Here is a 27,480-nt window from a genome sequence, read left to right as displayed (position 1 = left end):
AAATCTGGGATGGTCAGTTGCTTTGGAAGTGTCATCCAATGCTTGGGTGGTGGTAGTGGTGATGATGACGATGGAAGATGTAGTAGTAACAAGACTTATAACAAAATACTGATGCATGAAAGGAAGCTATGCATGATATTTGACTCTCCATCAAATGTCCTCTTCTTCCATCCTATTTTCCATTAAATCTTCCAAGATTTAATTCTGGGGCCCTTGAGCAGACTCAACCTCATTGAGCTACTTTAATCCCTAAAGGATTATTTCCCTAATTTTTCTTCATCATAGCTTTGTAATAGAGTTGCTTATATAAGCAACAGCATAAAAATTGTGTAGAGCAAAGGAGAAAATTCACCAGCCTGAAACTCAGCAGAACTTTCAGATTATCTTGTTGCAATTTGAACTTCCTTTGGAATCTGCTCTGAGAGATGAGTCCAATGACTAATAAGGTAGTCAGATACTGGAACCAGGTGGCTATACATTTGTTCTTTACCCAAAAGCAAGAACTAGCTAGTCTTACTTCCTAGTATTTATTTTTAAAATAGGACACTGCTGAATAAGTATATAGTTTTGCAAATGAGGTTGCATTCATTCTTGAATTAGTCAGAAACAGTTGGGCTAATTATGCCCAATTCTTAGCAATGGGTAGGAATTATCAGAATTGCAGCCCAACAAATCTGGAGGTCACTCACGGGAATGCTGAGTGATGTAAACATTAAAATACAAAGCAGCTTTTGCGTCAAGAGCTAAATAACAAAGATCTCCTTTCCACTAAGAGTTTAAGACAATTTATTTGAGAATCTTTCTTCATGTTATCCCAATAGCAACAACCCTATGAAGAAAATTGGCCAAACATTACCTAATTAGTTTTCATGACTAAAGATGAATTTCAGCCGGGATCACCCCAATCTTAGTCTAACACCTCTATCACAATACTTCAAGTTCTGTAGAGCTATCATGCAGCTCTTGGCTCCTCAAGGCAGCTCACCACTTCCTTCTTTGCCTGCACCCCTGAGCTACAAGTCATAAAGCGACCGTAGTTCCTCAACTCTTTAAGGCAGAGGTGGGGAACTATGGTCCCTTTATGACTTGTGGACTTCAACTCCCAGAATTCCTGGGAGTTGAAGTCCACAGGTCATAAAAGGGCCATAGCTCCCCACTCCTGCTTTAAAGTGGCTCATAGCTCTTGGAACAGAATGGTGTAAAATTGCAGAGTCTGTAATTTGAGTTGCCTTCTGCCTCCAAAATGGATTCAGCATTTGTAAAATGCAAGAAAAGACAATTTTATTTTGCAGTGAGCTGCTGAAATAAAGGAAAATATCCACACTGCTAGAGATTTTCCATTTCAAAGATTGCTGCCTCCAGTCTCAGTAACTCCTGATGATATAAGGTAGAGGTGTCAAACTCGATAGCATCACGTGATGTATCATGACGTATCGCAACGTTTTTCCCTTTGTGCAGCTGGGTTGGGCGTGGCCTGCATTTGGCCCGTGGGCTGCCACTTTGACACCCCTGTTACAAGGCATTGGCTTACAGTTTTAATGTACCTGATCATATCTGCAGCCATTTTGCTGTTTACGGCCTTTGATGTAAAGACTTGGTTCACTTAGTGAAGTGTCTTTGAATCAGGATCAGCCCTGATGACTGTGGACAAATGTCCACCATCTCTGCCTGTCTCAGCAGCAATCCACAGTTCTTTTAAGGACATTTCAATTATCCAGATCCTGTCCATCTGTTGTCTTCCCCTTCTCTTACTTGCCTCAACTTTGCCAAGCGTGGATTGTCATCCATTTGTGTCAGATGCCCTTAGTAGCTGACTGCTGCTTGCTGTTTGTTGCCTCAAGGGAGCCGTCAATCTTCATTCCATCCAGGAAGGACTGATTGATTCTTCTTGCAGTTCATGATCATCTTAGTAACCATTTCCAAATCCATAATTCAAGAGTATCTCCTATCCCTTGCTCCTTATTAGTATCTAGTTCTCACGGCCATACATTATATCACTAGAAAAAGCATTACATTAACTATGGTAATCTTTAAATATTTCTGCAATTTTAATCTATCCAGTGGGTTTCCATCTGCACGTTTGCTTTCCTAAGTGACTGCTGCTCTTAACACTTATCTGACCCAGCCCTTCATTTATGTGGGGTGTGTTTGTTTTTTTTGCAACCTATTAAAAAAAATACAATTTTAATTCTTCCTAAAACAATCTCAAGGAGACACCACCCTTTTTAAAAGTAGAATATTCCAGCAATTTTCAGGCATAATTCACAGAAAATTCCATACCTCTACCGTAGATCTCAATTCCAGAATGGAAGACTCCAATGCCCAATGTGGAGGTGTATTCATTTATCCAGTACTAGAGAAAGACAGATTTTAAAGCATTTGATGAGAGAGCAATGCTTGGACAGGTTTTTTTCTTCCTTTCCTTTTATCCTGCAAGCTTTGGCTTATGAAGGTAAAATATAAAACCTTTAAACAGTTGAAAATAAAATTGCATAAAAGGTAACACATTTTTAAACATCCTTAAGATTAGCTTAGTCAGCATCTGCTTAGAAGAGATTCAAATGCTTCTAGAAGGGGTACTTCCTGGGTTTTTGAATGCCATGACACATTTCTGGACTGCAGTTGCCTACAATCTGTTGAACAGCAGAACTGAGTTAGAATACAGGTTGTGACAGTGTGTCAGAATAATCACAAAACCAGTTTTTCACTTGGTAGAACTGTCACTGAAGATCATCAGGGGAAAAGGGTGGAAGACCAGGGCTTTTTTTTTCTCATAGAACGCTCAGAATGGAGTTCCGGCACCTTTTTTGGATGGAACCTTGTAGGGTAGGCAAGGCGGGTTGTATGACATATGTGAGTTCCGGCACCTTTTTTGGATGAAACCTTGTAGGGTAGGCAAGGCGGGTTGTATGACATATGTGAGTTCCAGCACCTTTTTTGGATGAAACCTTGTAGGGTAGGCAAGGCGGGTTGTATGACATATGTGAGTTCCAGCACCTTTTTTGGATGGAACCTTGTAGGGTAGGCAAGGTGGGTTGTATGACATATGTGAGTTCCGGCACCTTTTTTGGATGGAACCTTGTAGGGTAGGCAAGGCGGGTTGTATGACATATGTGAGTTCCAGCACCTTTTTCTTTTACAAAAAAAGCACTGTGGAAGATTAACGGGCTTGCACAAGAAAGGGCTGGTGTCCTGAGGTACACACAGCTGAGCAGAGAAAAAGAACTGCTTACTTAAAGTAAAACATACAGTAAAGGAGACTCAAGTGATTTTGGCCAAAAAAAAAAGTTGAAACGTATTTCACATATTTCACTTGACTGATGTAATGACGACAACTTGTGCTAGCTTACCGGCCATTGTCATCCAAGCCTGCATCTTTTAGCCTGGGCTTCCATGTTCTTTTAAGACTTTTCTTGATAGCTTGTAAAGGTACATGGGAATGTCCTTGGGAGACAGGCGGGAGAGATGCAGACTGGACAACAGCATCTGTCTAAGATGTCTTAGTTGACGGAAAAAGAGGATGGTGTGGGAAACATTTCAAAAGGACCCCCCCTAATTTTCTGGAGAGTAAAAGGAAGGGAGGGGAGAAATACTTTCAGTCTAGCAACATTCTGTTAATGTAATCTTATAATAAACAATTAGTGCCCCTGCTTGTACTTCTTGTCTGGATTACATTGCTGGGCTAACACATCTCTGCACAAATCTATCAGAAGGAGGATGGGAGTATCAAAGAGAAAACATCACCCCCACCAACACTGGTGGGGCGAGCTACTGTATATGAACAGCAAATCCCATTCCCTTCTAGCACTGAAGGTGTTACCTAGCCAGGTAATGAAACATCTGCACAAAAACAACCAAGCTCAAAGAGCACCAAGGAGTATACAAGATGGAACTTCTATGGAACCTTTCTCTGCCATTTCTGAGGCATCTGCATTTTGCTTGGTAAATTTCTGTAGGTCTTTTGAGGATAAGCACTGAGCCTTATTTAGGTGAGAGATGGGAAGGGGAGAAATGTGAAGATAGCTCCTTTTCCTTACACATTTCTCCTCTGGAGCCCTGGGCCAGCAGATAAGATGGGAGAGAGTAAAAGGCTTGGGTGAACTTCAAGGCAGGGGGCTTCCAGGATTGGAGTGACAGGTAAGGCAAGAAAAGATTCCCTTTGGGTACCTTCACTGTTGTAGAGGAAATGGCATTGGTTGTTGTAAAGGTAAAGGTAAAGGTTCCCCCGCACATGTGTGCTAGTCGTTTCCAACTCTAGGGGCCGGTGCTCATCTCCGTTTCAAAGCCGAAGAGCCAGCGCTTGTCCGAGGACGTCTCTGTGTTCATGTGGCTGGCATGACTAGACACCAAAGGTGCACGGAGTGCTGTTACCTTCCCACCGTAGTGGTCCCTATTTTTCTACTTGCATTTTTACATGCTTTCGAACTGCTAGGTTGGCAGAAGCTGGGATGAGTAACAGGCACTCACTCTGTTATGCAGCACTCGGGATTCGACCCACCAAACTGCCGACCTTCTGATCAACAAGCTCAGCGTCCTAACCCACTGAGCCACCACGTCCCTACATTATTTCTTAAGGCTTAACAAATGTTTCAAACCCACCCACCCCCCAATTTGCCTAGATGATGGTTCTTGTATATTTCCATCACAGTCACCTTTCTAACTCTTTACACTCCTTGGTATGGGCAACTAGAAATCTTGCCTTTGCCAGCAACAACGTAACTGTACAATAAGTGATTTATTGATCAATTTTCAAATCTTACCTACAGTATGTAGTACACACACATTGCAATGTTTTCCCCCAACAATTTAGTCCCAGTTGTGTTAATAAGAGTAGCATTTAAAATAATTTTCAAGCAACTTGTACTGGTTTAAAACTATTGTGATTCTCTTCTTACTCATCACAATGAATAAGCCTGCTAAACAAAGAGAATGAATCTTCAATCTGTGTGTGCTATATAAATTGGCAAAAAGTGCTTATCATGAAGATGGACAATACTGGGTGAATGGAGTCAAGAGAGGGTTTAGAACTTCAGTACATTGGGAGTGTGTTAGGATTTTCTAAGATCAGATTTTACATTTTTGAGAGACATGCTCAAATTCACTTTTGAGAGAGGCACTCAAATAAATGCTCTTCAACATCTTCAACGATTTGGATGAGGGGATAGATGGGGAACTCATCAAATTTGCAGACGACACCAAGCTGGCAGGAATAGCCAATACTCCAGTAGATAGGCTTAAGATACAGGAGGATCTGGACAGACTCGAACACTGGGCTGTCGCGCCCCGTGGGCTCGACGCCCAGCGGCGCCACGGGCGCGACACCCACCAGCGCCGGTTGTCTCTGTTCCTCTTCCTCCTGCCCGGTCCGGGAGAGTGCCTGGCGGCCTGGAACGGGAGAGCGCCCGACAGCTGCGTCGACGGCCTCCTCCCTCTGCTGACCAACAGCTGCGACGACGGCCTCCTCCTTCTGCCGCCCAACAGCTGCAACGACGGCCGAGCCAGTTGAAGCCGCCCGACAGCTGCACGACGCCCGAGCCGGTGGAAGCCCCGATAGTGCGCACGCGCGTCGTGCGACCCGGCCCCGCCCTGCCGGCTACGGTGGCCTCACAGGACCATGGGGCCAAACCAAATGGTGACTCGGCCCTTGCGGCGCTGGTGGGCGGGGCCTTCGGCAGCGGAGCCCGTCTACAACAGGAAAGGACTGGGGGCTTGCCAGTCTTGCAAGGGGGGCCCGGGCAGCAGGGCAGCGGTGTGTTCGCGACAGGAGGGAAGGTGCCGGGTTCAGGGACGGGGGTGGGGGTGGTGACTAGCGGCGATGGGGCAAGCGTTCGCGGGGAGACTCACCTGGGAGGTAGAGGGTGCCGAGTGGCAGGGCGTGTCACAAAGGGAGGTGTTTGGGAGAAACGGGGGTTAAGTAGGGAGGGGGAGGAAGTGGGTGCGGTTGGGTGGGGCATGGGTGTATACATGCAATGTGTATTTAACAGCGTTGGATGCGGGTAGCAGCCAACGCTGGCTTTGTTCCGTTTGAAGATCGTTTGCTTTTGCTTATTAAACCACTTTGGAAACTCAGCTTTCGTCTCGGTTGCTTGAATCTCCTGCTCTCCGGACGAGGTTTGAGAGAAAGCCAGCGTTTCCCTCACCCTTTCATTTTTCCTTCCGAGCGACAAGTGGGTGAGTTGTATGGCGGAGGGATCGCAGGGGCCCGCCTCGGCGGCTGCCTCGGAGAAGGAGGTCAGGCCCGAGATGGGGGCCGGGGCTGGTGCAGCCTCCCCCAGGACAGTGGATGTGGGAGAGGCTGTGCTTCCGGCAGTTCGGCCTAGGCAGCGGCCATCGTTGCTCGAGGATCGCTTGGTGGAGCCAAGGGAGGCAGGGGCCCAGAGCCACGGCAGAGGGAGGAGGCCGGGTCTTGCCCTGGGCCAAAGAGGATATGAGGAGGCTCACGAACCTCGGCTGAGGGGTCCTTCATCAGTATGGAGGGAGCGCTGCCTAGTGGAGGACGAGGGGGAGGAGTGGAGTTATTCCACCACCCCTGGTAACCAGACTATGGACATTCTGCGAACCAGGTTCGGGGAGGCTGGTGGCCAGGAACCGGGCCAATGGTCCCCTGCCGGGGCTCCGCCTTTGGATGCGCCATCCCACCTGAACCAACCTGGTCTGGGCATGCCTCGTGAGGGCTCTGCTCCTGTAGGCCTCGGGCGAGGTGCTGCAGGGTTGTGGTCAGGGACAGACGACAGGCCCGGGCAGTCAACAACACGGCTAGTTGGAGCCTCTCCTGTGCTGGGCCCGCAAGTGGCTTCGTGGGGACCCGGAGTGGTATGGGGACCTCCACCTTTGTCAGTTACTTATGATGGCCACCCTGACCGCCTGGCAATGTTCCTGGGCCAGGTGATAGGACATATGGACCAGTATGCCCAGGCTTACGTGTCCCAGCGGGCTATGGTGGTGGCAGTAACAGCTTGCCTGCAAGGGGAGGCAGCGGCTTGGGCAGCCGATTTATACACTGACCACGCTCGGGAATTGGGGATGTTGGCCTGTTTTTGGAGTCGTTGCGGGCTCGTTTCGAGGACATTTCCCGGGTGCAGCGGGCCGAAGCCGACATCCTTTCTCTACGGCAGCGAGGTCGATCTGCGCTGGAGTACGTGAGGGAGTTCCGTAAGGTGGCCGGAAAGTTGCGTTCGTGGCCGGAGCGTCTTCTTGTCCACCATTTTAGGGCTGGCCTGGACGGGGCTCTCCGTCGAGCTTGTGTGGTCCGCGGCGTTCCAGCACGACTGCAGGAGTGGTTCCGTGTGGCCGTGGAGCTGGATGTGGGTTTGCAGGACGTGCGAGGCCGGTTTGAACCTCCTTCTGGAAGCCGACAGCCGGCCGAGAAGACGAAAGTGGCAGAGCCATCCGTAGCAACGTCTACACGGCCTTCCTCCCAGCCAGCACGGGCTGCTCTGAGGTGTTTCAGATGTGACCAGCCAGGACACCGGGCAGTCGATTGCCCTCTGCCTCCTGCCCGGCCAGCCCCTGTTTCCCCAGCACGGGGGACCGGGACTCGGAGATCCATGGAGCGGACACGGGCCGCTCACCAACTAGGCGAAGATGTCTCCAGACCAGCTGCTCCTGTTCGGGTGGAGACGCCGGTAGATACACAGCCTCCTCCGTACGAGAGTCCAGAAGAACAGGATCTAGACGAGGATCCGATGGTAAGTGCTCCGGTTTGTCCCTTTGTATTCCCTGTGGTGCTGGTCAGTCCCCGCACCGGTCAGAGGACGGCATATACAGTAAAGCCCTCGTAGACTCAGGTAGCACACGGTGCCTAATGAGCCAAGCGGTGGTAGCAAGGCTGGGGGTCACGGTGAAGCGACTAGCTAGCCCGCTACGCTTTCAGCAGGTGGACGGGTCTCTTTTGGGGGGGCACCTGTCACTCATGTCACTGAACCGATCCGATTGGAGATGGGCGATCACTGGGAGACTTTACGGTTTATAGTGGTGCCTTCTATGACCGAGGCGGTTATTTTGGGGCTCACATGGTTGGATCGGTGGGGTCCTACGATCTGGTGGGAGGGGGGTAGCCGCCATCTCCGGTTGGGGTTGGGCCCACAACCTCCGCGAGAGCACGCATTTTTGGGACCACTACACACGGGGGAACGGGAGAGGGTCTGTGCGGGTGGGTTAGCGCAAGAGGCTCAAGTACCCCGTGAATATTCCGACCTGTTGGACGTCTTCAATGAACGGGAGTGCGACACGCTACCACCTCATCGCTCCACGGACTGCGCCATTGAGCTGGAAAAGGGTGCTAGGTTACCAAAACCCCGGATGTACGCCATGTCCCCGAAAGAAATGCAGGAACTCCGGCGGTACATCGACAAGAACCTGGAGCAGGGATTCATCCAGCCCGCACGGTCTAGGATGGCGGCGCCCGTGCTGTTTCGTGAGAAAAAGGATGGTGGGCTTAGACTATGCGTGGACTATCGCGGTGTGAACGCGGTGTGCGTTGAGCACCTTTACCCGCTCCCATTAATGAAAGACCTGTTGGCCCATCTGGCTAAAGGACGGGTCTTTACCAAACTGGACCTCAGGGAGGCCTATTATCGTGTCCGAATCAAAGCAGGAGACGAATGGAAGACGGCGTTCAACTGTCCTCTGGGTAGTTTCCAGTTTAGGGTGATGCCGTTTGGGCTACAGGGTGCTCCCGCCGTCTTCATGCAATTGATTAACCAGGTATTGCATGAATTCTTATATCGTGGGGTCTTGGTTTACCTGGACGATATCCTGGTTTACACTGAGACGATGGAGGAGCACGTCGCCTTGGTCAGGCGGGTATTAACGAAATTGCGGGACGCACGGCTCTTTGTGAAACTATCCAAGTGCGAGTTCCACCGGCAGCGACTTGATTATTTGGGGTACAGGATCTCTGCAGGGGGGGTAGAAATGGACCCAAAAAAGGTGGAGGCCATCCAGCAGTGGCAGGCCCCGCGGACACGGCGGCAGTTACAAGCGTTTCTAGGCTTCACGAACTTTTATCGCCAATTCATACCCTGTTTTGCGGCCATAGCCCTGCCACTTACGGACCTTCTTCGCACACGACAACTAACCGTACGACCACGTCCTGGATTACGGGTGGGGTGGACTGCAGAGTGCCAACGAGCTTTTGATACGTTAAAAGCTCTTTTTGCTAAAGAACCAATCTTACGACACCCAAACCCTGCCCTGCCTTTCGTGGTCCAAGCCGACGCAAGCGATGTTGCCCTCGGAGCCGTCCTTCTCCAACGAAACAACGACGGGGTGCTTCAACCATGCGCTTATGCGTCTAAAAAATTGTCTCCTGCAGAACGTGCCTGGGCAATATGGGAGAAAGAGGCTTTTGCGGTACGCTGGGCACTGGAACTGTGGCGACATCATTTGGAGGGGGCTGTCCACCCGTTTGAGGTGTGGACGGACCATAAGAATCTGATGGCATTGCAGACACCCCGACGGCTGTCCCCCAAGCATGTACGGTGGGCACTGTATTTCCGTCGGTTCCGCTTCACATTGAAATATGTTCCGGGGGGGAAGAACTTCCTGGCGGACGCGTTGTCACGTATGCCACAGTTTGAGGGGAAGAGGGAGGACGTTGTACAAGCGCTTGTGCCTACCGGAGGTCCAGATCAGGAGGGGGACACCGCTCTAGCAACACAGGACGAGTTCTGTGAAGAGCTTCGGAAGGCCCTTCAGGGGGATACCTGGCTACAGGCCCACCCAGAACTCGTTGCCATGCGTGATGGCTTGGCCTGGCATGGGACCCGACTTTATGTACCAGCCCCTTTGAGGGAGCGAGTGCTGTATCGGTGCCACGACACCAAGCAAGCTGGACACTATGGGTTTCTGAAGACCCTGCATTTGGCACGTCGGCAATTTTGGTGGCCGCACATGGCAAAAACGGTGGAGGACTATGTACGACAATGCCACATTTGTGCCACCACAAAACCTATGGTGGGAAAACCTTTGGGCCTCTTACAGAGGGTGGCTGATCCTACTCGTCCATGGCAGGATATAGCCATGGACTTCATTGTTGAGTTACCCGACAGTAAGGGCCATAACGTTATTTGGACGGTGGTAGACTTATTTTCTAAGCAGGCCCACTTTATTCCCTGTAAAGGGTTGCCCTCAGCACGTCGATTGGCTTGGCTCTTTGTAACCCACGTCTACCGTTTACATGGAGTGCCACGCCGTATCATTTCGGACAGAGGAGTTCAGTTTACGGCACGTTTCTGGAAGGAGTTTGTTAAATTCATCGGGTCAACCCAAGGACTCAGTACGGCGTACCACCCTAGCACCAATGGTGCAGCAGAACGGGCCAATGCTGCCGTTGAGCGATATCTACGTTGCTATGTTTCGTACCAGCAAACCAACTGGGTGGATCTCTTAGCGTTTGCGGAAGTAGCGTATAACAACGCTGTACATAGCAGTACGGGGTTTTCCCCTTTCAAAGTGGTTATGGGTAATGATTTTGTTCCCATTCCCGAATGCAGCCCGGGGCACGAGGATCCCTGTCAGCCACGGGAATGGATGAGGCAGATTGAGGGGGCCTGGGGTGCAGTGAAAAAAGCGTTGGAGCGGGCTGCGATAACGAATAAGGAGCAGGCTGATAAGAAGCGAAAAGAGTTCGCAGTCCCGAAGGTGGGGGACCTGGTCTACCTGTCTACTAAGTATCTGCGTGGCCAGGTTCCCTGTAAAAAGCTAGGGCCCAAATTCATCGGACCATTCCGGGTGGTACAGGTAATTAACCCTGTAACAGTACGGCTACGACTACCAAAGATCCTAGGCAAACTTCACCCAGTATTCCACAGTAGCCTACTGAAACCTGCCACCTCAGGCGCAACGGCAGTGGGGGAGGGTGGGCCTGGGCCCACCCATGGCGACCATTATGAGGTCCAAGAGATCCTTGACTCCAGAGCTCGTCGGGGGGGCATCCAGTACCTCATCAGGTGGAAGGGATATCCTGTGGAAGAGGCAACGTGGGTGGGGGAAGCAGATGTTCATGCTCCTCGGTTAGTGCGGGCATTTCACCGGTTGCACCCTGGGAAGCCGAGGGGAGGACGGGGGAACACCGCGGACAAGGTGGACGTTTGCTTACCTCTTGTGTCTTCCCCTGTAGGAGGGGCCCTGGTAGGAGGGGCGGCATGTCGCGCCCCGCGGGCTCGACGCCCAGCGGCGCCACGGGCGCGACACCCACCAGCGCCGGTTGTCTCTGTTCCTCTTCCTCCTGCCCGGTCCGGGAGAGTGCCTGGTGGCCTGGAACGGGAGAGCGCCCGACAGCTGCGTCGACGGCCTCCTCCCTCTGCCGACCAACAGCTGCGACGACGGCCTCCTCCTTCTGCCGCCCAACAGCTGCGACGACGGCCGAGCCGGTTGAAGCCGCCCGACAGCTGCACGACGCCCGAGCCGGTGGAAGCCCCGATAGTGCGCACGCGCGTCGTGCGACCCGGCCCCGCCCTGCCGGCTACGGTGGCCTCACAGGACCATGGGGCCAAACCAAATGGTGACTCGGCCCTTGCGGCGCTGGCGGGCGGGGCCTTCGGCAGCGGAGCCCGTCTACGACAGGAAAGGACTGGGGGCTTGCCAGTCTTGCAAGGGGGGGCCGGGCAGCAGGGCAGCGGTGTGTTCGCGACAGGAGGGAAGGTGCCGGGTTCAGGGACGGGGGTGGGGGTGGTGACTAGCGGCGATGGGGCAAGCGTTCGCGGGGAGACTCACCTGGGAGGTAGAGGGTGCCGAGTGGCAGGGCGTGTCACAAAGGGAGGTGTTTGGGAGAAACGGGGGTTAAGTAGGGAATGGGCGGAAGTGGGTGCGGTTGGGTGGGGCGTGGGTGTATACGTGCAATGTGTATTTAACAGCGTTGGATGCGGCTAGCAGCCAACGCTGGCTTTGTTCCGTTTGAAGATCGTTTGCTTTTGCTTATTAAACCACTTTGGAAACTCAGCTTTCGTCTCGGTTGCTTGAATCTCCTGCTCTCCGGACGAGAGCAGGAGATTCTAACAAAATGAAATTCAATTGTGAAAAAAGTAAGGTTCTACATTTAGGCAGGAAAAAATCAAATGCACAGGTACAGTATAGGTGGTACCTTGCTCAATAGTAGCAACTGCGAGAGAGATCTCGGAGTCCTAGTGGACAATCACTTAAATATGAGCCAGCAGTGTGCTGCAGCTGCCAAAAAAGCCAACACAGTGCTAGGCTGCATTAACAGAGGGATAGAATCAAGATCGTGTGAAGTACTAATCCAACTTTACAATGCCTTGGTAAGGCCACACCTGGAATACTGCATCCAGTTTTGGTCACCACAATGTAAAAAAGATGTCAAGACTCTAGAAAGAGTACAGAGAAGAGCAACAAAGATGATTGGGGGACTGGAGGCTAAAACATATAGGGAACGGTTGCTGGAATTGGGTATGTGTAGTTTAATGAAGAGAAGGGTGAGGGGTGACATGATAGCAGTGTTCCAATATCTCAGGGGCTGCCACAAAGAAGAGGGAGTCAAGCTATTCTCCAAAGCACCTGAAAGCAGGACAAGAAGCAACGGATGGAAACTAGTCAAGGAGAGAAGCAACCTAGAACTAAGGAGAAACTTCCTGACATTTAGAACAATTAACCAGTGGAACAACCTGCCTCCAGAAGTGGTGAATGCTCCAACACTGGAAGTTTTTAAGAAGAGACTGGACAGCCACTTGTCTGAAATGCTATAGGGTTTCCTGCCTGAGCAGGGGGTTGGACTAGATGACCTCCAAGGTCCCTTCCAACTACTACTTCTTCTTCTTCTTCTTCTTCTTCTTCTTCTTCTTCTTCTTCTTCTTCTTCTTCTTCTTCTTCTTCTTCTTCTTCTTCTTATTCTTATTCTTATTCTTATTATTATTATTATTATTATTATTCTTATTATTATTATTATTATTATTATTATTATTATTATTATTATTATTATTATTATTATTATTATTATTATTATTATTATTAAATACATTACAGATACTTGATCTTCTTTCCTTTCTTTATATTGGAATAAATATGTAGTTTGTGGGTGGGTGGGGAACTCCACAAGGATGAAGATAAAATTCAGGAAGCATATAGGCCGTTCTATTACAATGAAGAAAGTAAAATTAGATGCATGTTACAGATTTAATATTTTCTTCAGATGAAATCTCAACCTTCTGTCACAGATATTGAAGATCTAACCCTTTCTGAATCCCTCTCTGCATTTTAATATGCCCATGGGCTTATTTGATGTGTTTTCAAACATCACAAATGTCTAGAAACCTGTTCTGATTGTCAATATACTGATTTTATTTTATGTGCTAGAGTTTCAGAATCTCTGATTCCGATCCTCTGATGATAATGAATCAGTTGGCAAAGTTAGTTAATTTCTCTTGGCTAATCAACTAAGTTGCTGTCAACCAATCCCTCTGCTTCAATGGAATTTTCTTGCCATCTGGATTGAATATACAGTAGCTACCATCTCTGGATGATTCTGATATGTTGGAATATCAACTACTGTAATATGTTGATGCATAATGATCTGCACAATCCACTTTCCTTGCCTTTCTAACTTGCATTATTGATAGTCTGCTATCCCTAGTAGCTCACTAAGTATCTGGTGAGGCATTTTGAATGTACGTTATGGCTGCACATAAAACAGAGTTGTCTTATTATTCAACAAACAAATCCCAAATATCCTTCAAAGGAGGCAGCTGCAACCCACATAATGTAAATTCCTAATTCCAAACAACCTTACCAGCAAATTTCCACAGCTAGAGAAATGTCTTTCCTTACAGAAAGCCCCCTCATATTCCTTGGCTTCTGGCTAAGGAAATCAAGGACATTTAGGAATGTCTCAACAAGTGACAACACCTGGTTCATCTTAGGTAGACTCAGAAGCTAAGCTGAATTGGGTCTGGTTACTATTAGAACAGAAGACCTTCGATATGGGTCTGATTTCATTCTTGCCCATAATAAAGAATCTAATCCAGCTGAGTTTCTCTATGAGACTTCTGCGGGGCAGGGGAGGGTGGGAGGGGAGGTGAGTGGGACGGTTTTGGGGCACTCAGTGTCTAAAAGGTTCACCATCACTGTACTAAGTATATACTATACTGTACTATACTATACTATACTATACTATACTATACTATACTATACTATACTATACTATACTATACTATACTATACTATACTATACTATACTATACTATACTATACTATACTATACTATACTATACTATACTGTAAAGGTAAAGGTTCCCTCGCACATGCGTGCTAGTCGTTTCCAACTCTAGGGGCCGATGCTCATCTCCGTTTCAAAGCTGAAGAGCCAGCGCTTGTCCGAGGACGTCTCCGTGGTCATGTGGCCAGCATGACTAGATGCCAAAGGCACACGGAACGCTGTTACCTTCCCACCATAGTGGTTCCTATTTTTCTACTTGCATTTTTAAGTGCTTTCGAACTACTAGGTTGGCAGAAGCTGGGATGAGTAACAGGCGCTCACTCCGCCCTCATGGCCATCCACGGCCCACCACAGATTGCCCAGGCGGCCCTGCAGAGCCATGATGGCCACGCCCTCTGCCTGCGCTCCACAGCATCATCTGCTGCCCAGCTGCCATGTGCTTGGCTTCACTGCTCTGCGCGGGCCGCACCCAGGGGTGATTCTCCTCCGGGGGGGGGCCTGCTGGTGAGAAGGGGGCTGTGGGGAGAGGCAGGGCTGGGGCGACAGCATACGTACCCATAGAGAGGGCTCCGAGTGCCGCCTCTGGCACTTGTGCCATACGTTCATCACCACTCTCTTAATGCAAGTGCTGTGACTTATAGTGTGTACTTTCATTGGATGTTGAGAAATAAGTAAATAATGGTGGTTTTTGTTTGATGACAACATTGGGCACTTGGCATTCTGAGAGGTCCTTGGTTTTCTCTGAGCTTGTTTTCTGGCAGACATTTCATTACTCAAAGTAGGAAACATCAATGCTTGTGATCAGTGCGCTAGCACTGATGATGTTACCTAGTTCAGGTAAAGAATATATATGCAAGAAAACAACCAAGCTCTGAGAGGTCCCCTCATTTCAACCCTGGGCTATTCTCCTTTATTAGTGCTTGCCATTCTGAAAACAACACCTTTTGCTGTGGATAAACCTGGCTGTCCTGGTTAGAAAACAATGGATTATGGTTCAATGCTTTATGTGAACTCAGCCAGATTTGGTAAGTTTAGTGAATCATGGTTGAATACCCCACAATTTAGTGAGGTTTGGGAACCCTATGAAAACCTATACAGCAGAAACATTTCATCTGTTTCTGATGTTATGGCTGAAAATGCCACAGTTTGGGTAGCTAAAATGATGTCACTGGTACACCAGAGGAATTTCAGCAGGTTTCGGGGAAATTAATTTTTGCAGAAGTACAGATCTTTAGGGAAAAACCTACCCAACCTACTGAAGAAATTGGTTCCAGTCTCATTACTATTAGGAGAAAAAGCAAAACACCCCAACGATGGGCAGAATTCTGTAGCAGGGCTGCAGTTGAGATGCTTCACACAGAAGTTTTATAACAGCATTAAAATGTGGTTCAGTTATAAAACAATGAATGACAAACTTCACTTAAAATTAATGTATTAAATTATATAATTTATTTTTTAAAAAATAATACAGTCCCAACACACAATGTATATCCACATCTACATCTATTTACGTGCGCGCATGTGCGCACACACACACACACACACACACACACACACACATCCCATTACTAATGTTTGGTTTTTCTAATTTTAAAACTATATTATCATGTTAGCCCATTTATGGACCCTGAAGGTGGAAAGCTGGACATAAATTTACTTAATTGGCTGACTTGATTGAAAACCGGTCAGTAAGTTTTTCTGATGCCATTAATAATAGGGGAAAAAACATGCAGCTTGGTTCTTGACAGCTACCTGATCATCTGATCAGATCCAGGAGATTAGACTGCAAGGAGAAAGAGGGATGAAGCAGAGGGAGTCATAGAAATGATCAATTAATATGGTGCAGGTGAAGGAATATGTGCCCATTAGAGGAACATGAAAATCGGGAGCATTTGCAGAAGATGTGGGGTAAAAAAAAAAATAGGACGGACTTTGATCAAAAGGTATCAGCTGCCATCCTGACTTTGAAATTGAGCCTAAAATTCCTTACGTCTGGCCTGTGAGAGATTTACAGCCCCCTTATGTGCTTCCTGACAACCAACTGTACTGACACAGGAAAGGTTGGTCTGCTTTTGGTGCAGCCCATCATATGGGCCCAGCCATCGTGGTTTGTGAATCATGATTTTGTATGATGTATACATTTAGTTGATTGCGGCTTATTCAATAAGACATATTCACATATTCATGTGAAAAGCCATTCCATGTAAAGTTCTCTGAACATGTTTCAGGCCCTTTCAGCACTTCTAAAGTTAGCAGGAGGACTATAAAGAATGTGAAGGATTCTATACCCAGACAATTAATTGCTGCTATCACAACATTTGATCATGCCATATATCATATGCATCGCTTTATTAGATGTATTTCCATCCTGGTAAACTGCTCCCCATTTGTGCAATTACCTGTCTCTGAAGGTGCAAGAACAGAAAGAGACAATAAACACCCTTCTTTTTAAAAAATAATTGAGTTGTAAGGATGATTTTTGTGGGGAGGGTTGAGGAAAGCATGAGGTATTCCCCTTTCTTCATAAAGAATTACAGTTTTGTTCTGCATCCCCTTCATATTTGTTATTCTGCTGGGTCTTTAAGAAATTGCTAATCTTGAATCACCTCCTTTTGATTTTCTCCCAAATACAGAAACATGGAGCATATGTTCTTTGGCCCCTTCTCATGCTAGGATGTAGTTAGACCGGTCTGCCTATCTCTATATTGTTTTTCCAGTTAAAAAAGGTTTTCCATACTGTTATAGTTACAAATCCTCAAAAATCCTTGCTCAGGTTAGATTTCAGGTCTTAGAAAAGCTCAAGCACATTTGGGGAATGCTTCAATTTTCAACTGAACATCCAGTCAATGAGATTGAGGCCGAAATGGTGCATGTTGACATATTAAATTAGGGGAAGTTATACATCTTTTCAGATGTCAATGATTATCTAGTTTCATATTGCTTTCATAATCTTTTTTAACTTTAAATTCTTCTGTTTATATTGGGTAAGGGAGCAGAAACATATAAAAAAGCAACTTGAGCTGAATTTTAGAGGAAAAATGTTGGGAATGAAGGGGGTGAGGAACACAGTCTCTCTGTGCAACACACAGGGAGAAAGAATTCAGAAGCTAAGCATCACATACAGCTTGTGACATTATTGTATTCATAAGCAATGTTAAGAGTTTGAAAATGAGCAACTGTACCTAATTCAAGTCTTTATTTAAAAAAATTGACATTTCTTCACTGCCACTATCTCTACTTGTGCAAAAAACATTGGAAGCTTCTGTGACCACCTTCTCGTCCACAAACCTGCCTGAGAATGGTACGAACTAATATTCTTAAGAGAATGCAATGAGTAGCCTCCAACCAAGGCCTTGCACTCCCATCCATTGGTTTATTTCATGCAATGTACATTTGCCTATGGATGCCCCCTTCCCTCGAACTGATGCTGGAAACAGAAAACAAAGCTGTGAAGGCACAATCGTCTTTAACATTCAGAGAGTTTGTTGAAATGAGAGCATTTTGGCATGATGCCATGGCAGCTCAACCTCTACAGGGAAGAGAAAGAAGCTGGCTTAAATCCAAGAGTTGGAACAAATCAAGTTTCCATCAATGGGAAAATGGTCTGCCCACAAGTTCTGCAAAGCTTCACTACTGCAAATAGTAAAATAGCCTTTTGGGCAACTCCACGCATACTGCAGCTGAACCAGAAATGAATCAGCTGAAACTGAACAAAGATGACAGTGTGAGGCTATGCACAGGGAGGGCTACTTTTGAAGGACCTGTTGTGCATGTTTTCCTTAATGAACAATTTAAATTAAATTTGACATTGAAGTCCAATAAAATGTTCTGCAGACATGTGCTTCCTGAGGAGATTTTGCTTGTGGATAGGCCAAGCCCTCATAATGGAACTTTGTGAGGGTCCAGATGTTGTCATATTTCATTTACACCTTGAATTAGGGCTGCACATGTCTTCAAAAGTTGTACTTTGGAATGATTGGAGATGGGGAAGAAGCACATTTGTTGTGCATGCGCCCACAGGGAAAAGTAGCCAGGAACAACTTCTGAAGCAGTTGTGTAGGACTGGAAATCTTTTAAAAAATTAAAAAAGAAGGGTTTTGTTATACCTGTTATGTTTTCCAAAGAACTGTTTCAGTCTGAATCAAAGGATTTGCAAACTCCATTTTGAATGCTTCAAAATCTGTTCTAACTTTCATACTTCTCGTTCCCTTGTTCTTGTATTGTGTTATCTTGAGGGACGACAGCGAGACAGCAGGCACGTTTTAAACACGCTTTATTTGGGCAGAGGTCCCGGGCAAAACAGTGCCGGGAATCTCTCGTATTTATAGTGAACAGCGAAGAGAACAACAACAACATGAACCAATAAACAAGCAAGAATCTCCCGCCAGACAAGGACGCCCAATAGAGGGAGACTGGCTAAAGGTAGGCGCGGCTGAGGCGGCTTGTTGCCGGGGCCAGCTGGCAGCTTTTGACAGCTCCGGCCGAGCTGCGCATGCGCGGCTCCTGAAGTTTGACAGCTGTCATTGCACTGCGCATGCGCGGCAGTTTGACAGCTGTCAGAGTCAGCCGGTTTGATAGCTGTCAGTGTACTGCGCATGCGCGGCAGTTTGACAGCTGTCAGAATCGGTCGCTAGCCGCGTGTGGGGGGGGATTGCTGCGGCAGCCTTTTGACGGCTGTCAACGGCTGCCGGGGATCCCTTATAGATGTGTGGGGGGGGGGTTAGTGGTGTGTGTGAATATGTAACACCCCTTCCCCCCTTGCCCCTGGAAGTTCAACTGGGGGCAGTTCCATTAGTCCTGCTGCCGGCCCATTCATAGTCCGCCAGGTACGTAGGAGCCTTCCGCGGTCTGGTGGAGCGGCGGAGGCTCGGGCTGGGCTGGCTTGTGCTGGGCTGGTCTTCCCTTTCCACGGTGGGGAGAATTTCTGGGTCGGTAGGTTGGGGGTTGTCGGCGACGTCAGGAACGATCGGTACTGGGCTAGGTGGCGATGACGGTGCTGGTGGGGAAAATAGTGTGCCCGGCTGGGCACGGGAACTGCGGTCCTGCGGTGTGCGGTTCCTTAGTTGGTCAGCGTGTCTCCGGATGAGCCTTCCGTCGCCTAAGTCGACGAGGTAGGAGACTGGGCCAGTTTGGTCGGAGATCACGCCTTGCAACCACTTGTCGCCGACCCCGAAGTTCTTTGCCCAAACGGGCTGGCCGGGAGGGAAGACCTTGGCAGTCGGTGAGTTGGTTTGTTCGGCGGCTGCCCTGTCGGGGTGCAAACGGTCCAGTTTTGTGACTAGGCGGCGCCCCCATCGGAGTTCGGCCGGAGACTTGCCAGTAGTGGTGCATGGTGTGGAGTGCTGGGCCAGGAGGTATTTTGCCAGTCTGCAGTGCCAGTCGCCGGAGATGATTTTTCTTAGGGCATCTTTGGTCGCCTTCACCATAGCCTCTGCGAGACCGTTCGAGGAGGGGTGAAAAGGCGCGGAGGTGGCGTGCCTAATCAAGTTGGCCTTGATGAAAACCTGGAAGTCAGTGGAAGTGAATTGGGGGCCGTTGTCAGATACTATGACATCAGGCAACCCGTGGGTGGCAAACACCCTCCTCAAACCCCTAATTGTGGCTGCTGAGGTTGTGCTGGTGACCGGGATGACCTCGAGCCATTTGGAATAACTATCTACAATTATTAGAAAATTTTGTCCCTGGAAGGGGCCGGCGTAATCGACATGAATTCGGGACCATGGGTTTTTTGTCACCTCCCACTTATGGACAGGGGCGTGAGGGGGCGGTGGCCTGGTCTGTTGGCACATGTTGCAGGTTGCGACAAAGTGTTCGATGTCTGCATCGAGCCCTGGCCACCACAAGTAGCTGCGGGCGAGGGATTTCATCTTAACCACCCCTGGGTGGCCTTCGTGAAGGGAGGTTAAAACTTATTGCCTGTGTGGGGGAGGTATTATGACCCGGCTGCCCCAGAGGACGCAGCCGAGGTGGGCTGACAGTTCCAGGCGCCTTAGGAAAAAGGGTTGAAATTCAGGTCCCGGGGATGTGGATTGCCAGACGGTTTGGACCCAGGTCAGAACCCTGCCCAGGATTTTGTCCTTGGTGGTTGCTGCAGCTATTTCCTTGGCTGATACGGGTTGGTCCGGCAATTCCTGGATAGCCAGGATTTGGCCGGCGGGTGCGGGGTCTGGTTCGAGGTTGGGCAGGGGCAGTCTGCTAAGGCCATCTGCGTGGCCCATTTCCTTGCCTGGTTTATGTTCAATTTTGAAGGAGTATGCTGCTAGGAATGTTGTCCAGCGGAGCATTCTAGGGGATAGAATTTGCGGGGTCAATTTGTCCCAGGTGAAGAGCCCTAGCAGGGGTTTATGGTCCGTGAAGATTGTAAAGTGACGGCCATATAAGTAATCGTGAAATTTCTTCACGCTCGCCACCAGTGCTAGGGCTTCCTTGTCAATTTGCGCGTAATTGCGCTCGGCTTTGGACAAGGTCCTGGAGTAATATGCGATGGGCGATTGAGTCCCATCGCTGTGGAGGTGGCTGAGGACAGCGCCTATGCCATAGGGGGAAGCGTCGCAAGCGACACAGAGGGGCATTTTTTCTTTGAAGTGGGTGACAGTGGACTTGCCTGAAAGGAGTTGTTTTAATTGGTTAAAACTGTTTTCGTGGGCTTGAGTCCAGAGCCACTGGGCTCCTTTGTCTAATAGCCTGTGGAGCGGCTCTGCTATGGATGCCTTGTGGGGGAGGAAAGCGTGATAGAAGTTTATTAGTCCCAAAAAGGCTTGTAATTCTGCCTTGTTTTTGGGGGGTGGGGCTGCCCTGATGGCTTTGACTTTAGAATCCGTGGGGTGGATTCCGTTAGCGTCAATTTTGTACCCCAGGAATTCCGTAGAAGGAACTCCAATGGAGCACTTTTCCTTCTTTAATTTGAGGCCGGCGGTGCGGAATCTTTGAAGCACCTCCCGCAGCCTGTCAGCTAATGTGTCTTCCGTTTCCCCTGCGATGAGCACGTCATCGAAATAGGGGCAGACCCCAGGGATTCCCTTAAGAGTCCGCTCCATAGTCTCCTGGAATATTCCAGGTGCAACTGCTATCCCAAACTGCAGGCGGTTCACTTTGAACACTCCGCGGTGGGTTACAATGGTTTGGGCATTGGCGGTTTGTTCTGAGACTGGTAGCTGCAAGAATGCATGGGCTAAGTCTAATTTGGCAAATATAGTGCCTGCCTGAATAGAGGAAAGCACGTCCCTGACAGCTGGGACTGGGTAGGCGTGGGGGTTCAGAGCCCGGTTCAGGGTGGCTTTATAGTCCGCGCAGAGGCGGACCTCCCCGTTGGGCTTAACAGGGGTGACTATGGGGGTCTCCCAAGTGCCCCCTTCTGTGGGTTCTATGACTCCCAGTCCGATTAGCCTGTCAAGTTCTGCCTCTATTTTAGATTTGAGCGCGAAGGGGACTCTCCTCGCCTTGATCCTGATGGGCATGACTTCTGGGTTTAGTTTCAGGTCGATGGGCGGGCCATTGAATTTCCCCAACGACCCGTCAAACACGTCTGCGAATTGTTCGCAGACGGCTTGTAATTGGTGAGGCTGAAAGTGGTTCACGCCCAGGATTTTTATACCAAGGGGTTTGAACCAGTCGAGGCCAATGAGACTGGCTCGTTTACCAGTTGCGATTTGGGCTGTTAATTCCCCCTGGAAACGTTGATAGCTGATGGAGAGCCTCGTTTCTCCCTTCAATTAGATAGGGGCGCCCTGGAAATCTGCTAGTAGAATTTTTGAGGGGGTAATAGGAAATCGGCGCCTGCATTGGCGCGCGATCCCTTGTAATGTGTCCCAGGATAGAATGGAGACCGAGGACCCAGAGTCCACCTCCATTTCGCAGGGGATGCCCTGAATCCTAACCTGAATTTTAATTTTGGGGCGGATGAAACTGGTGGTTAGGGGCCCCTGGTCCGTGTTGGTGGTCATGACAGATGACCGCAGGGCCTTCCCTGGCAATTTGGGGGTGGGGATATTACCTTCCGTGGCCGCCTCCAGATCGTGAAGGGTCTCGCGGCCGGTGCTGCGGCAGGCGGAGCGAATGTGGCCAGTTTTGCCGCAGCCATGGCACTTGGCGTTACGAAATTTACAAGATGCCCTGGCATGGTTGCCACCGCAACTGGCGCACTTGGAGCGGTTGGTGGTCTCTCTTTGGCCTCCGGCCGGACGATCTGACCCCTTGTCGCCCTCCCGGCGAGTCTGAGGGTTGGTGGGTCTCGGGCGGATGGCGTCCACTTCAGACTTCTGCTCGGTCGTTCCTGGGTCGGCACTTCTAGGGCAGTCGTGGTGGACTGACCCCGTGAAGGGATTTCCAGGTGGCAGCGCGTCTTCCCGATGGCTGTCTTCGTATGCCATAATTTCTAAAGTTAATTCAGCCAGGTCCATCGTCGGCTTAGTAACGAGCTTCTTCTGGAGCTTCAGGTTCCGCAGACCGACGATGACCTGGTCCCTTATGCGGTCCTCGAGGTCCGGGAAACGGCAGCGTCGGGCCGCTTGTCGGACCGTGGCTATGAATGATTTGGCCGACTCGCCTGGTCGTTGGTACTGGCGGGCGAAGTACAATCGCCAGTACAGCTCGGACCGTCTCTGGGCGAAATGACGATTGAGGCGGTCGACCAGCTCGGCATATGGCACCGAAGCCACCGGAGCAGGGTCGCAGAGCCCCACGGCGACATCATAGACCACCGGCCCGCTGAGGCAAAGGAGCGCCGCAGCTTTGGGGCGATCCTCGACAATGTTGTTGACGAGGAGGTACCCCTCCACTTGCCCGAGATGCGATTCCCAGTCCTCGGGCTGGGAGACATCAAATTCGCGGACATGCCCAAGATTTGACATACTGTCAGGTCCACGGGTCTGCTTAGGGTGGTGTGTGTGGAGGGCTCTCCCGACCAGCAAGTGACTTCAGCGGTGTCAGCTGGTGGGACGGCTTCCCTCCTTCACTTGTGGCTTCAGCTAGTGACTTCAGCTAACAAGCAGACCCGTATCCCACCTTCGTCGCCAGGTGTGTTATCTTGAGGGACGACAGCGAGACAGCAGGCACGTTTTAAACACGCTTTATTTGGGCAGAGGTCCCGGGCAAAACAGTGCCGGGAATCTCTCGTATTTATAGTGAACAGCGAAGAGAACAACAACAACATGAACCAATAAACAAGCAAGAATCTCCCGCCAGACAAGGACGCCCAATAGAGGGAGACCGGCTAAAGGTAGGCGCGGCTGAGGCGGCTTGTTGCCGGGGCCAGCTGGCAGCTTTTGACAGCTCCGGCCGAGCTGCGCATGCGCGGCTCCTGAAGTTTGACAGCTGTCATTGCACTGCGCATGCGTGGCAGTTTGACAGCTGTCAGAGTCGGCCGGTTTGACAGCTGTCAGTGTACTGCGCATGCGCGGCAGTTTGACAGCTGTCAGAATCGGTCGCTAGCCGCGTGTGGGGGGGGATTGCCGCGGCAGCCTTTTGACGGCTGTCAACGGCTGCCAGGGATCCCTTATAGATGTGTGGGGGGGGGGGGTTAGTGGTGTGTGTGAATATGTAACATGTATAATCTTGCCTGATAAATGTTCTGGGTAGCTTGAAGGCTTCGGTACCATTTTCAGATATTTTGTTTGCCACCATGAATGTATCATCCAGCTAAGGTTTTGGTATTTTTTCATCAATGGATCAATAAAAGCTGATTTTTATTTCTATTTGTAACCCAATATTCTTTACCCACTGCTGCTTTTAACATTTTTCTTTCCAGAAAGAATCAGTGAAGAAGAAAAGGTCATGATGGCTACATATCTCTTTTGATGAATGGTCATTGGATTCCCCCTGAAATGGTATTTCAGACTTTACATTGAACCAACCGGTGAAAAAAAAAGTCTTGGAGTAGGATGTGGATTTAAACTTGGATTCCAATGTCCTATAGGATTATTAGGTTTGTATAACAATTAGTAGTATTAGATGCAAAGAATTGAGTTCAGAATAATTGTTTTTATTTCACTGAAGATCCTCCTTTTTTAAACACTGTCTGCCAGACCTCAGTAGGCTTGAATTCAAGAGTTACTTGAGTGTTCCTGGCCATGACTACCTGATTCATCTTCCAAAGAAGGCTCCCTAGCTTGAATTAATCATTCTGCCAGTAATGAGAATTTGGTTCATATCAGGGTGGGATTCAAATATGTGAACAACCGGTTCTCTTTGTGGATGCCGTTTCCGGAAGTTCATTCTGGGCCTGGGCAACAAAAAATTAGGTACCGGTTCTGCCGAACTGATGCGAACTGGCTGAATCCCACCACTGGTTCATATTCATGGCAATACAACTTGTTCAACTGATTTTGTTCAAAAGAGAATTCTTGTGTTTCTGCAGGAAAAAGTACAAATGTATGCAAAAAGTGTTTTTTGCCGAAACCGGTGTATCAGAGCAATCTGGTCTATCCAACTATGGGACAGAGCGTACTGCTTCCGCTTGTACACAAACTTTTTTAGGACAGAGATGCATAGTTGGACAAGTACCATTCTTGGGTAAAAGCAAATTGGTTGAAGAAAATCCCAATAGATTTTCATAATGAAAAGCAGCCTTAAGCTCCTCAGAGAAGTATGAGGGAGGAACTATTTTAAAAAAAATATTTAAGGATCTGGAGAACTGTGGGAGGAAAGTGGCCTTAGACATCTACTCAAACAATCTGTTTTGCAGTTTTTAAAAAAGTCTATCAGGGACTTGTGACATAGACATCTTTCCATTAATATATGGCTATATTCTCACTGTGCCAAAACCAAACAAACCACATTTTGCTCTAGTGTGCCATTTAAATTCAGCCACTGTGTCATGGAAAGTGCACAAAATATATAAAGTGGAAAGGTTGCTCAGATGTGGCCTACCACTAATAGTACATTCTGCAGCTACAAATCATTTGAAGACTGCTCTGAAATAAATATGAAAGAGATTCATATTTGCAAAGATAAGGGCCTCCCCCCCACCACCCGCCCACCCGCCACATTTCATAGAAAAAAGCAGGTTAAATCTCCTTTTCCTCCACTGGGATGACTAGCATACTCATTGCTGACTCTCATTAGAGAAATTCCCTTCCCACAGTTCCTCTTTCAACCCAAAGAAAAAGAGTTCTGATTCCTGCAGGTTTTTTTAAAAAATGTAGTTTAACCACCACTCAGGACAGATACCGTATTTTCCGGCATATAAGACGACTTTTTAACCCATGAAAATCACCTCAAAAGTTGGGGGGTCGTCTTATACGCCCAGTCATCTTATACGCCGGAAAATCAGCGTCTGGCGTCTGGCGGGAGCCGGCAGGGCAGTCCTGCGCACGCGCGCACTCCCCGGCTGCTCCTTAGCAGCTGGGGAGTGCGCGCGTGTGCAGGACTGCCCTGCCGGCTCCCGCCCGACGCCCTTCCCTCTTGAGGCAGCATCGCTCCCTGGCTCCTAAGGAGTCCTTGGGGATGCTGCCTCAACTGTCCTGCATTGCCCCCATTCGTCCTCCTTTCCAATTCTCCAAATCCTCCTTTGCTTCATGAATTAAGGCTAAGCAACGTGGAAGGGAAGCGGTATTAATTACACATTAAGGCACCCGGAGTGATGCTCATCTCTGCCTCATTTTATTTCAACAATCTGTTTGGGGGGGAGGGGTAAGTATCGAAAGGTCATCCCATTCACCAATGGTTTATTTGGACATGAATCTGCGTATAAACATAAACCCACCTTATCCTACAGCAGTTACAAGCACCCATAGGAGGAATTCAACAACGATTATAGAGATCTCTCCAAGAGGGAAGAGAGCAACATTAACCCCTCCCTTCCCCCCCCCTCGGATGCGCGACTACTCTTCCCCCGCTAGCAAAGAAAGCGCTCCTGCTCAAGTAAGCCTGCCGGCAGTTGGAAAGGGAAGAGTCAGAGGGGCGTCGAAGGCAAACGCACGTGCAGGCTCTGATTGGTGACTTCTCGCGCAGGCGCCCGAAGGCCGGAGCCAAGTAGGCTGCGGGGCTTTTTGTCAAGGAAACGCCTCTGTTTACAGTTGTTGCGTCCTTCTCTGCTTCCACCGCAACCGCCTTCTTTTCTCTCCCCTTAGAAGACTTGCACGTTTTCGCTGTCCACATCTAGTTCCAGGCAGGTGAAGAGTCATGCCTGTACGCTGGAAGGTGAGAGGGCGCTGCCGTCGTGTCCTCGGCAAGAGGCTCTCCCCTCTTTTCCTAAGAAGCTTTAAGCTCTAGACAAACGCTCGGCTTCCGTTCTTTATCTCTCCTCTCCTCTCCTCCCCCCGCGCATACTTGGTATTGGCCGTTGTATTATGGTCGTTTCAAGAGAAGCGCCCATTGTTGCCGCTTCGGGGGTTTGTTCTGTCTTCATCAGGAAATAATTCGGGTCGGCAGCTGCTGGTTGTCTCGCAAACCCTCGCAGGACTTCCCTGCCAGCTCCCGTCCGACGCTCTTCCCTCTTTAGGCAGCATCCCCGAGGACTCCTTAGGAGCCAGGGAGCGATGCTGCCTCAAGAGGGAAGAGCGTCTGGCGGGAGCCGGCAGGGCAGTCCTGCGCACGTGCGCACTCCCCAGCTGCTAAGGAGCAGCTGGGGAGTGCGCGCATGCGCAGGACTGCCCTGCCGGCTCCCGCCAGCCTGCCCTGCAATTTTCCGTCGTATAAGATGAAAAGTCTTTAAAATCACCTCAAAGGTTGGGGGGTCGTCTTATACGCCCAGTCGTCTTATATGCCGGAAAATACAGTAGTATTTTCAAATGGTCCATCAAATGGCATAAAAATTAAGACAATTTCCCCATGTTTTTCAGTGATTCTCTGCCTTGGTGGCTCATTGTAGCATGTTCATTGGAAAAACCAATGAGAGTACCTCCCTGACGTCTCCCTGGGATTAGATCCCAGCGGGGCTGGTTGGGGGTGAGTGGGAGACAGCCCTGAGGCAACAGATCACCAGGCACATCATTGTAAAAGTGGTTATTCTGTTCCATTTGTTTAGAATTAGCTTTTCATGGCATGTTTAAGAATAAGATGTATCCACAAGAGATAGATGTACAACTCACACAAAGTATTTCATAAATCAGCTGGGGGCATGGAAGTGGAAGGGAAGAAGGATGAAGAAGAGGAGGAGGAGGAGGAGGAGGAGGAGGAGGAGGAGGAGGAGGAGGACAGCCCTGCCATGAACATCCTGAGCTTATAGTAAAAAGTAAAGGTAAAGGTTCCCCCGCACATGTGTGCTAGTCGTTTCCGACTCTAGGGGCCGGTGCTCATCTCCGTTTCAAAGCCGAAGAGCCAGCGCTTGTCCGAGGACGTCTCCGTGGTCATGAGGCCGGCATCACTAGATG

General features: G+C 49.1%; 1 protein-coding gene across 1 annotated transcript in view; it reads right to left on the bottom strand.

Moving 5' to 3' along the window:
* LOC308660987 (deubiquitinase DESI2-like) overlaps positions 1 to 27,480 on the bottom strand; it is a 97,712-nt gene that overhangs the window by 12,177 nt on the left and 58,055 nt on the right. The window contains exon 3 of the mRNA XM_081315642.1: positions 2,281 to 2,353. Coding sequence (XP_081171768.1) covers positions 2,281 to 2,353 — 73 coding nt within the window. The remainder of the gene's footprint in view (positions 1 to 2,280; positions 2,354 to 27,480) is intronic.

Source organism: Vipera berus (assembly GCF_964194415.1).
Source record: "Vipera berus genome assembly, chromosome: 1".
NCBI classification, from domain to species: Eukaryota; Metazoa; Chordata; class Lepidosauria; order Squamata; family Viperidae; genus Vipera; species Vipera berus.
This window is presented reverse-complemented; position numbering and strand designations above follow the sequence as displayed.